The sequence below is a fragment of the Dipteris shenzhenensis genome, chromosome 20 (assembly GCF_047967505.1).
Source record: "Dipteris shenzhenensis isolate YYH24624 ecotype China chromosome 20, Dip_SZ_1.0, whole genome shotgun sequence".
Classification (NCBI taxonomy): Eukaryota; Viridiplantae; Streptophyta; class Polypodiopsida; order Gleicheniales; family Dipteridaceae; genus Dipteris; species Dipteris shenzhenensis.
The window spans coordinates 35,650,240-35,661,151 of record NC_141615.1 but is presented as its reverse complement, the minus strand read 5'-3'; the positions used below and the strand labels follow the sequence as shown (position 1 = coordinate 35,661,151).

The window sequence follows — 10,912 nt, the reverse complement described above, 5'->3', positions numbered from 1 at the left end:
AGAGAATACTTGGACATGGTTGTTACCATGTGACATCAGAGCAGCGACAATTCAAATCCAAATTGAATCAATCCAACTGCAACTTTTGTTGTGAACTCCCGTGCAAAATATTGTGAACTGCAACGTACCTCCTCTCGTCGTCGTCGTTCTCCTCCTCCTCCGTCGCCCCTGCGTTGCTCCCCTCCCTCTCTTCTCACAATCTTCCGCCTCCATGGATCCCCCCCGCCCCCTCGTCTTCTCCCTCAATGGTTCCCGCATCGAGCTCCCGTCCGTCGATCCTTCCATCACTCTTCTCTCCTTCCTCCGATCCCGCACTCCTTTCACTGGAACCAAATTCGGCTGCGGTGAAGGTACGTACTGCCTGCGCCGCCATTCTACCTGTTTGCTTCCCAGCTACAACTCCTCCATCTCGCCGGCTCTTGTTCCGACCATCCTTGCTCTCTCTAACGCCTTGCTTTGCCCGCAGGTGGCTGTGGCGCTTGCGTCGTTCACCTCTCCAAGTTCGACGTCCACACCAAACAGATCGAGGAGTTCGGCATCAACTCGTGCCTAGCTCTGCTTTGCTCCTTGCATGGATGCGCCATAACCACGACTGAAGGGCTTGGAAGCACCAAAGATGGGTTTCATGCAGTTCACAAGAGACTTGCAGGGTTTAACGGATCACAATGCGGCTTTTGTAGCCCAGGAATGTGCATGTCGATCTATACAGGCCTGCGCCGCGCCGAGGCGAGGAAGAGACTTCGAGCAGAAAACCCCTCCACGTCAGATGACACTCTACCCGTCTACACTTTGTCTGATCTCAACATGGAAACGGCGGAAAAGATGATTGTCGGAAACATATGCAGATGCACTGGATATAGGCCCATTCTCGACGCGTGTAAAAGTTTTGCATGCGACGTCGATATGGAAGATCTGGGGTTGAATGTTTTCTGGCCGCTGGGCAAACCTGCAGATGCTCATCTCTTGCCTGCATATGACCCAGCATCCGATCCTTCCTTTCCTCGATTTCTTTTGGAAGAATTAGATAGAGAACGACTTCCAGGAAGCTTGCTACAACCACCTTCTTTGAACTTTCGTTACGTAGATGGGAATCAAGGAGAACCCAAGTACTGGGTGACTCCTTCAACACTAGAGGGTGTTTTTGAGGCCATAACCGCTCTAAAAGGAGGAGGCGAAATGAAGCTCGTGGTTGGTAATACTACTGCCGGGCTTTACAAGGCATTCAAGCCACAGATTTTTATCGACATCAGCCGGATCCCTGAGTTATTAACGTTGAGACAGACAGCAGATGGGTTGGAAGTGGGAGCTGCGGTCACGATAGAGAAGGTTATAGATCATTTAGAAGCAAAGTTTGCTTTGTCCCCTGATCAGGAAGCTTACAACGATTCTGTCTTCTATGGCATCCTTTCTCATCTGAAACTCGTTGCCAATCCTCATGTGCGTAGCAGGGCCAGCGTGGGTGGAAACCTGATTATTGCTCAGCAGTTCTCATTCGAATCTGATCTAGCAACTATATTTCTCGGTGCAGGGGTGACAATACAATGTATTTCTTCGTGTAGAGGGCCAGTCGCATTGACCATGGAAGAGTTCTTGCAAATGGGTTCACTTGAACCTGGTACACTTCTGCAATCCATTTTCATTCCATCCCACACGACGAACAGCAACCATGGTGATAGAATGTCTGTATACAAGTCCTATCGTGCGGCGCCTCGTCGGTACGGAAATGCTTTGGCATACATAAACGCAGCTTTCCTGGCAGAGATTTGTCTTGCATCACAAGAAGCCGCTAATCAACAGGGCTCGCACATTGTGACAAAAGTGACATTAGCTTTTGGTGCATTTGGTCATAAACACGCTGTTAGAGCAAAAGCCGTTGAGGAGATCCTAGTGGGAAAGGCCATCACTCCTATGCTGCTGCTTACAGCCAGTCACTTGCTTAAGACAAAAGATGTGGTTCCTGACCCAGGAACGCGCAAGGCTGCATACAGGTCAAGTGTGGCGGTGGGATTTTTTTTCAAATTTTTCGGTCCATTCTTGGGCGATTCGTTGTTACTCCCGATCACTTTGAAAGACAAAGGGTCTATGGAAGAGTCAACGACTATACAGAACCTAAACGTTACATCAGGAAAGCAAAAATTTGAGGTATCTGACGAGTTCTTTCCTGTGGGCCAGCCAACACCCAAGTTGTCTGCAGAAATTCAAGCGGCAGGTAATGAAGAAAAAGAATTCAACCCGGTCACCTTCCTCGTGTGAGGGGGTGGTCGTGGCTTTAGATTTCAAGGAATCAAGATAAAATTTTGACACTGTAGGTGAAGGACACGCCCATTGAGTGAGAATCGTTAATTATCCTTTTCACGTCAGTTTTCTTCAGTAATACCATGCGACCTTTCCGAGGTTATGCAGTGCTCCTTGGACAGAGAATTGATGATTGTGTGGCTTTTGTCGAGACCTCCCTCGTAGTGACAGAAAGTAATCTAGGTGCAAAGTCAAACAAACTTAAGGCCCAACACATCAAAGACTTAGAGATGAGACTGATTTTAGCCTTCGTCTTAGAGGGGCGCGTATATCTAAAGAACAATTTGGTCTTATAAGCGCAGCGGACCCAGAGTTCAGTCAAATGAAGGTCGAAAAGTTTTACGATGCACTTGCAAGGGGGAAATTTCCAATTTTTTTTTTTCTTTTTTCTTGTGGACTCCAAATGTTTATAAAGTATTAGACACCCATCGGGCTTTAAGCCCAAACAATTCTTCATGATGTTAGGCAAGGTTAATCATTCAAGATGCTAAGGATCAGCCTACTTTGGGGAAAACCAGGACCAGCACTCAGAAAAATCAGAAAAAGGTCAATTTTGCTTTGATGATCTCAGTGATGGAAGCTGAAAATGAGCATCAGAGCTTCAAGGATGCTCAGCATAATCTGTTGGAATATGAAGCCAAAGTGAGTCTAAAATGAGTGTTCTAGGTGTGTTTTATAGTCTAGTGAGTCTTAAACATGCCACGTGTCATATTGGGAGATATCCCAGGGTATATAGTATTGTACTTGTCTATTATCTAATACATCAGTCAACATCAAGCTATCTACATGTGAGTATTTTGGTTATCATTGCCTAGCACTTGTTCTTTCATTTTCTTTCCATTTTGCCTTTTAATTATGCTTTCCATATTTCCATTCCGTTCCTAGTTAGCTTGGCATTCTCCTACCACCATGTCTCTTCATATGGTATCAGCGCCATGTTCCTAGCCCTGCTCTCTCTTTCCCTTTCCCTTCCAAGAGGTTGAGGTGAGGGAGGCTAATGAAGCTACTCTAGCTCCTGTCCTTGGAAGGCTGCCCTCTTCTCCCTTGGGCTCTCTTCTCCATGCCATGATCTGCCACCTCTCTTCTCCTTCCTTCAGCTACATCTTTCTGTGACTTGCGGACGATGTGACGCTTCTATCCGGATCTAGAAGTAGAATCATGGCTTTGTGTCTTCCTTGCAAGAAGCGACGAAATTTGTTTCTGCGCGCGAATTTCGTTGTGGAGCTCAATGATTTGACAGCCCAAGCATGATGTAGCCAGCTCATCCATCCTCTTCATCGTTGATCTTTGCTTCAGCCCACCATTTGCTCCTTCTGCCTGATATTCTCTTGGAGCTGCTGCCCACAAGTTGGTGCCAGTATTCTGCCCGTCATTCTCTTGGAGTTGCTGTCCTTCTACTTCTGTCTGCCATGAAGAAGTTCCAGACTTGCTCCAACTCATGAAGAGCTTATCAAGGTGATCTTTCCATAGTTACACGTGCATTTCTACTCTTTTCCAGCCATGGAGCCTTCCAAACTTTGGTGAAGACTCCCGAGCTAGATGTGAATTCTCCGATACTACTCCAACACACTTCACTACAGTGATCTCTCTTATTAGTGCATTACATCGAGCTTGATGTAGACCACTCTACATCAACAAGTGACTTCTTCAACATTGCTTATTCGATCCATGCCTGAGGTACTTCGCATTGATTGACTTCTCGATTGGTCGTGGTAACTGAGCCTTCTACTTCAACATTGGTGACTCTCCTTCCGGCATTTTGAGAGTCACCAAGTAGCTGCCCCATGGACTTCACTGACATCTTTATTGGGGCATTTCTGCATAGTGCTTCATCGACATCTTCATTGACACACATGAATGGGCACTCATATGTGCCACCAGTTGCTTGGAGGACATCTCTTACTCCTAAGAGATTTATTTTTATTATTCCTACAACTTGATGTATTTTGGGGTCCTCTCCCCTGGGTAGTCCCCCTAAAATGATATGTATTGAGTGTTTGATTGTCATTGAGTCTAAAGGTCCTCTGCCTTGGATAGTCCTCTTCAAAAGATGTATTGGTTTTCCTATTTTGGTATGTGGCTTCCTAACATGTCCTGTTATGAAGCCAAGGGGGGATGTACTGTGTTTTGATAGATTTAGAGGGGGATGTATTGTGGGAGCCATGTATTGGCTTTGATAGGTCTCGTTATCAGGCTTGGCCGAGTTCCAGGATGTTGGTGTATTCCTAGACCTATGAGCTGGTCATGTAGCCATGCTATAACTTGAGTCTCTGAGCATGTTGAGTCTCAAGCCATGAGAGTGCTTGGATCAACCTCTGAACACGCTCAGACTTTAGCATCTGAGTTACATAGGGTGCACAGTTTGATGATTGTCAGTGTCATGTGCTGTTCTTGGTTCCATTCCAGTGGTCTCTCACCTTGCCTTCATGGGGGGGTGTTGGAATATGAAGCCAAAGTGAATCTAAAATGAGTGTTCTAGGTGTGTTTTATGGTCTAGTGAGTCCTAGACATGCCACGTGTCATTGTGAGTATTCCATAGACATTGTGACTTTCTAGAGTCTAGTGGCATACTATATAGTGTTGTACTTGTCTATTATCTAATACATCAGTCAACATCAAGCTATCTACATGTGAGTATTTTGGTTATCATTGCCTAGCACTTGTTCTTTCATTTTCTTTCCATTTTGCCTTTTCATTATGCTTTCCATATTTCCATTCTGTTCCTAGTGAGCTTGGCATTCTCCTACCGCCATGTCTGTTCATAATCCGGCATGGCAGAAAGCTATGGAAGTTGAGATTAAATCCATTGAGAAGAATGCCACATGGGACTTGGTTGATGCGCCCATTGGGAAAAATGTGGTTGGCACGAAATGGATTTATAAGGTGAAATACCATTCAGATGGCACAGTTGAGAAATACAAAGCCCGTTTGGTTGCTAAGGGGTATGCACAAGAGGAGGGGATAGATTATGAGGAGACTTTTGCTCCAGTGGCCAAGATGACCACCTTTCGTTTTGTCATCTCTCTTGCTGCATTTTATGGTTGGTTAGTGTACCAGATGGATGTCAAAACCGCTTTCCTCAATGGAGATCTTAAAGAGGAGGTCTATGTATATCATCCCGAAGGTTTTGAGGTGAAGGGACAAGAGCACAAGGTATGCAAGCTCAGGAAGGTTCTATATGAGTTGAAGCAAGCACCTCGTACGTGGTATCAGAAGAGACATCAGTTTTTGCTGTCCCAAGGCTTCGTAAACACTCATACAGAGAGCCAAATCTGTATGTTCTGCAGCAAAAATCAAAATTGGTTATGTTGGTACTATATGTGGATGACATCATACTCACTTGCAGGAAATTACAGCAGTGCAGTCCGCTTTATGTCACAACTTTGACATGACAAATTTGGGCCTATTGCATTATTGTCTTGGCATTGAGTTTTGGCAGAGCCATGATGGGATTTCTATGTCACAGACAAAGTATTTGCAGAAATTTAAAATGGAGAATTGTAAGCCTGTGGCTACTCCATGGGAAAAGGGACTCAAGCTGAGTAAGCATGATACTGCTGAAAAGTTGGATGGCACTTTGTACAGGCAGTTGGTTGGCAGTTTGATATATCTATGCTCCACATAGCCTGATTCAGCCACTACGGAGTTAATGTGGTTAAGGAAGCTTTTGCATGACTTGCATCATGCACAGGATGGCAAAGCAAACTCTATCTTCTGTGAGAGCCAGAGTTGCATTGCCATAGCCAACAATCTTGTGTTTCATGCTCGCATGAAACACATTGAAAATCATTATCATTATGTATGGGATTGTATTTCTGATGGCTTTATTGATCTCATATATTATCCATCTAAGGACAATGTGGTGAACTCTATCTTCTGTGACAGCCAGAGTTGCATTGCCATAGCCAACAATCCTGTCTTTCATGCTCGCATGAAACACATTGAAAATCATTATCATTATGTATGGGATTATATTTTTGATGGATTTATTGATCTCATCTATTATCCATCTGAGGACAATGTAGCAAACTCTATCTTCTGTGACAGCCAGAGTTGCATTGCCATAGCCAACAATCCTATCTTTCATGCTCGCATGAATCACATTGAAAATCATTATCATTATGTATGGGATTGTATTTCTGATGGCTTTATTGATCTCATCTATTATCCATCTGAGGATAATGTGGCGGATATCTTTACCAAAGCCCCCAGATGAATTCATGCAACTATGGTACTTTAGGTACTGTTGTAGGGTACACCTAAGACGTTTCCAGGGTACTTTCAGCCATACCTTTGAGGGGGGATTTGTAAGACATTACAAAGAGATGGTGTTGTAGGCATAAAGTTAACCCTATGGTTGACCAGTAGTACTTGGGTACTATATATACCAAGTACTTGTATTGTTTCATTTGAACATTTCTATTGGAGCTTTCTTGTGTGTGCACTCTTGCTCACTTGTATTCACAACTTGTCTCCACTTTGTTCCTACAAGAGTATCTTAGGAAAAAGGAAGATTGTTGGGGTGGCACATCTGAGCAAAAAGGCTGCAATTAATTGATGTGAGGCATATAGAGACATTGGAAGGGCTCAGGTTTCTTTAGAGGTGCTTTGATCATAGGTGATTCACAGGAGTAGATACTTGATAGCGGTGCTTCCAGGCACATGGCTTCATCCTGTGAGCTATTCACAGACCTTCGGTGAAAGTTGGGCAACATCTACATTGGACACAATTCCACAGTTCTAGTTCAAGGAGATTTAAAGCTTGAGATCATAGGGGGAAGCATTTGTCCAAAGTTTTGTGTGTTCCATCACTCGGCTTTCATTTTCTATCGGTTCATGAGGTATGTAAAGTTGGCACACGTGTAGAGTTTGAGGAAGATTCTATTTGGCCATTAGGGACAAAGAAGCTAGCTAGGTAATTTGGGATGGCATAGTGGATAATGGAATCTACAATTTCTTGGCTCTCTCTTCTTTCATGGGTACCTCTCTTGGTGACTTATGGCATTGGATACAGTAACCTAAATGTGGATGAATTGCGACAAGCCTTCCGAGAGCACATGGTCTTACCCATGTGGAAGCAAGAAAGGAAGTTATAGTTATTGCATCGAAGGGAAGTAGAATAAGGAGGCTTTTTGGAATCAGGCTAATAGGACGGCTTTAAAACCTCTAGAGATGGTTTACACGGATGTCTATGGGCCTATGTAGCTCTAACCTCTCTACTTTATGATGTTGGCTAATAAAATCAATAGGTTTGCCTGGGTGAATTTATTGGCCCAGAAGGATCTCGCATTTACAAGGTTCTACAAATGGTGTGCTATAGGGGAGAAGGAATCCCGATTACCGGTGAAGGCTCTTCAGGTTGACAATGGAAGTGAATTTTGCTTCAAAATGCTTTTGAAAGATATTGTGCAGAGAAAGGCATTAGGAGGGATCTTGCAAACATAGGGACTTCTTTCGAGAATGGAGTGGTGTGTTGGAATATGAAGCCAAAGTGAGTGTTCTAGGTGTCTAGGGGGTGTTTTATAGTCTATTGAGTCCTAGACATGCCACATGTCATATTGGGAGTTATCCCATATACACTATGGCTTTCTAGAGTCTAGTGTCACACTATATAGTGTTGTACTTGTCTTGAGTCTTTTCATATCAGTCAACATCGGAGTCGTAGTGTTGAGTTGCTTCTCTCCCCGTGAGCTACTGCCCTCCCCCTCTCCCTCTCTCAGCCAGCCCCCTCACCCTCGCTGCCCTCCCTCTCCCCCCCCTCGCTGCTCCTCCTCTCCCTCCCCTCTCGCCAGCCCCCTGTCCCTCCTCCCTCACCCTCCCTCTCTCCTTCCTCCTCCCTCACCCTCCCTCTCCCCCCCCCCACTGCCCCCTACCTCTCCCTCCCCGCTGCCCCCTACCTCTCCCTCCCTGCCCTCCCTCTCCCCCACCTGACAGCCCCCCCGCCCCCCTCCTTCACCCCCGTCCCTCCCTCCCCCTCCCTGCCCTCCCTCTCTCCCACCCGCCAGCCCCCCCGCCCCCTTCTCCTCCCCCGCCCCCTCCCCCACCATCCCTCTCCCCCCCCCGCTGCTCTTTCCCCCCCCCCCTCCCTCCTAAAACACCCTCCTTTCCTCTCCCCCCCCCTCCCTCATTCCTCTCCCCCGCCCTCCCCACCAGCCCCCTCCCTCCCTCCTAACCCCTTCTTACAAAAAAAAGAAAAAAGGGAAAAAGAAAAATCCTCGACTACCCTCTCCCTCCCCGCCCCCTTCCTTCCTAGCTCAGCTCCCCTACGCCTCCCCCTTTGACCTACCTCCATCTCCCCCCCTTAGTCTTTCCTCTCCTTCCCTTCCCCTCTCTCCTATCCTCTCTTTCTCCTCCTTCTTGCGCCCGTGTTCTAGGGCGTCTTGGGCAGTAGTTTCACGGACAGAGCTTTTTTCAGTGTTGGAATCGGCTTTTTCACATTGATTGGCGAATGGAGCCCCATTCAGCCAATCTCCTTCACTTCCACTGGCTGTGAGAACAGTCATTTTTTCAGAAGACGAGTTGAAGCAGCTCAAGAAAGATGTGGAATTAGAGAGCTCCACATCACTTTTTGCCCGAATCTTTGGGTCACACCCTTCCAGATCACAGGCTAGAGACTGGATGCTGGCGGCATTACCAGGAGATCTCGCCCCACACCTCAAGGATATTCGACTTCTGGGACGTGGATTCTTCCAAGTGGTTTTTGACTCCCACGAGTCCACAGCCCTTGTTCTCAAAGCTAATCCCCTGGCTTTGGGTTCGAGGAGGATCTTTCTTTTACAGCTTGCCACTATCGGTCGGAGTGGTCACTAAGATCCCCCCCTTCCTGGCATGCCTTCTTCCTTGGCAGAGGCAGCTAGTGCAAACGGGGTGCCTCGTGTTAGGGTCATTGTCTCTGACCCTAACATCTCAGATGACCACATCATGCTTCAGCATCCAGACAGCTCTCTCTTCCAACAGAGAGTCGAGATTTTAGGTAGACAGGACCAATTCAGGATTTGCAAGACCCTTGGGCACTTTTCTAGAGACTGCCCAAGGAAGAGAAAAAGACCCAAGAGGTCTTTTGGTGCTGCTCCTTCACGTACTACCCTGACTGCACCTCCCCCCAGCACCTTGTACCACGCAATCCAGGACCACCAAGAGCAGCAGGGTGCCCTACTTCGCAGCACACCCAGTACCACGCTGGAGAGCTATCAGAGCGGACTCCAGGACCACCGCATGGCGCCCAATGCCCGCAGCACACCTAGTACCACGTTGGAGAGCTATCAGAGCGGCTCCCTTACCTCAGGAGGAGACCTTTGATCCTGTTCAGACATACGCCTTCCAAACTCCAGAGGTTGATGTTGCTGCAGCCCCAGACATTACGGCTCCACATCAGGAGGGGCCTTCAGATGCACCAGCCCCAATCACCTTGGTTTCTGACCGCGAGGGGGCTATAGGTAACTCTTTCCCGCAGACTGTTCTTGCCACAGTCAGGACAACAGAGAAAGTGCAAGCACAGATGAGGACTCCAGATTCCTCTTGAACCCATCCACATGCCTCCTCAGCCCCCAGCTTCAGTTCTGCTGATAGAGGCCTGGCAGGTCCTTCTCCTCCATCTTCCACGAGTGCAGGTCTTCTTCGCACTCCTCAGCCCGACTTGTTTATCAGGAACTCTTTTTCGGCACTGGCAAATTCGGCTACTTTCATGGATGAGGAATTTGTGCCCTTCTCCTTAGGGGTCCCAATCATTGGGACTCCTTTTGATAGGGCCTCCCCTTCAGCAGGTGTGGGGATTCTTTCACCTGTTGGGTTTCCTGCCCTCAGCAAGAGTGTTTCAGCCTAGGCGAAGCTCGTCTCCTCTACTAGGTCGGGTAAGCCTTTCCATCCAGCATCCTCCTGTCGATGAGGATAGTCAACTGGAACATACAGGGCCTAGGTGGAGTTCCACACCGTCGCCGTAGGTAGCTGATCCAGAATCAGCTTCATCCAGGTGTCACTGGAAGTTCTATTGATATCCTTTTTATCTAGGAACACAAGTTGGATGCCAGTGATTGCTCTAAGTCTGGCAAACTGCTTTCAGGACATACCTTCTGGTCGCCTGCTATGGGCACAATGGGAGGTACTTGCATTTCAGTTTCTCCTTCTATTCTCCCCTTGGTTGCTGGTCATGGTATTATCTCCCCCTCTAGAGCTCAATGGATCATTATTTTCATTGGAGGGCGCAAGATTGGTCTTCTCAATCTTTATGCTCCCAACAATAGAGGGGAGTAGATCTTCTTTTGGAAGGAGTTACTCTCTTGGGCCCCCATTGCAGATTCTTGGATCATTGGTGGCGACTTCAACATGGTTGAGTTGCCTTCAGACAAAAAGGGAGGCAGACAAGGTGGAATTCATTCTTTGGAGAGGGCAGCCTGGAATGCCTTTCTCTTTCAGTACAGTGGCAGGGACACTTGGTTGGATGATGCCTTTCATGTTATGCCACAGTCACTCCTGTACTCTTGGTCGAACATGAGAATACACATGCCCATCCATGCACGTATTGACAGATTTTGTATAGACGATTGGGCACTTAACAGAGGAGGATCTGAATGCATTTCCATTGGGGTTTCCACCTCAGATCATTTTCCAGCGGTGTTGC

The 10,912-nt window shown here is 47.0% G+C and overlaps 1 protein-coding gene across 1 annotated transcript in view; it reads left to right on the top strand.

Moving 5' to 3' along the window:
- Window positions 1-211: 211 nt before the first annotated feature.
- LOC147889585 (indole-3-acetaldehyde oxidase-like) overlaps window positions 212-10,912 on the top strand; it is a 153,866-nt gene continuing 143,165 nt past the window's right edge. The window contains exons 1-2 of the mRNA XM_087391277.1: window positions 212-350; window positions 467-2,209. Of these exons, the coding sequence (XP_087247403.1) occupies window positions 212-350; window positions 467-2,209 (1,882 nt within the window). The remainder of the gene's footprint in view (window positions 351-466; window positions 2,210-10,912) is intronic.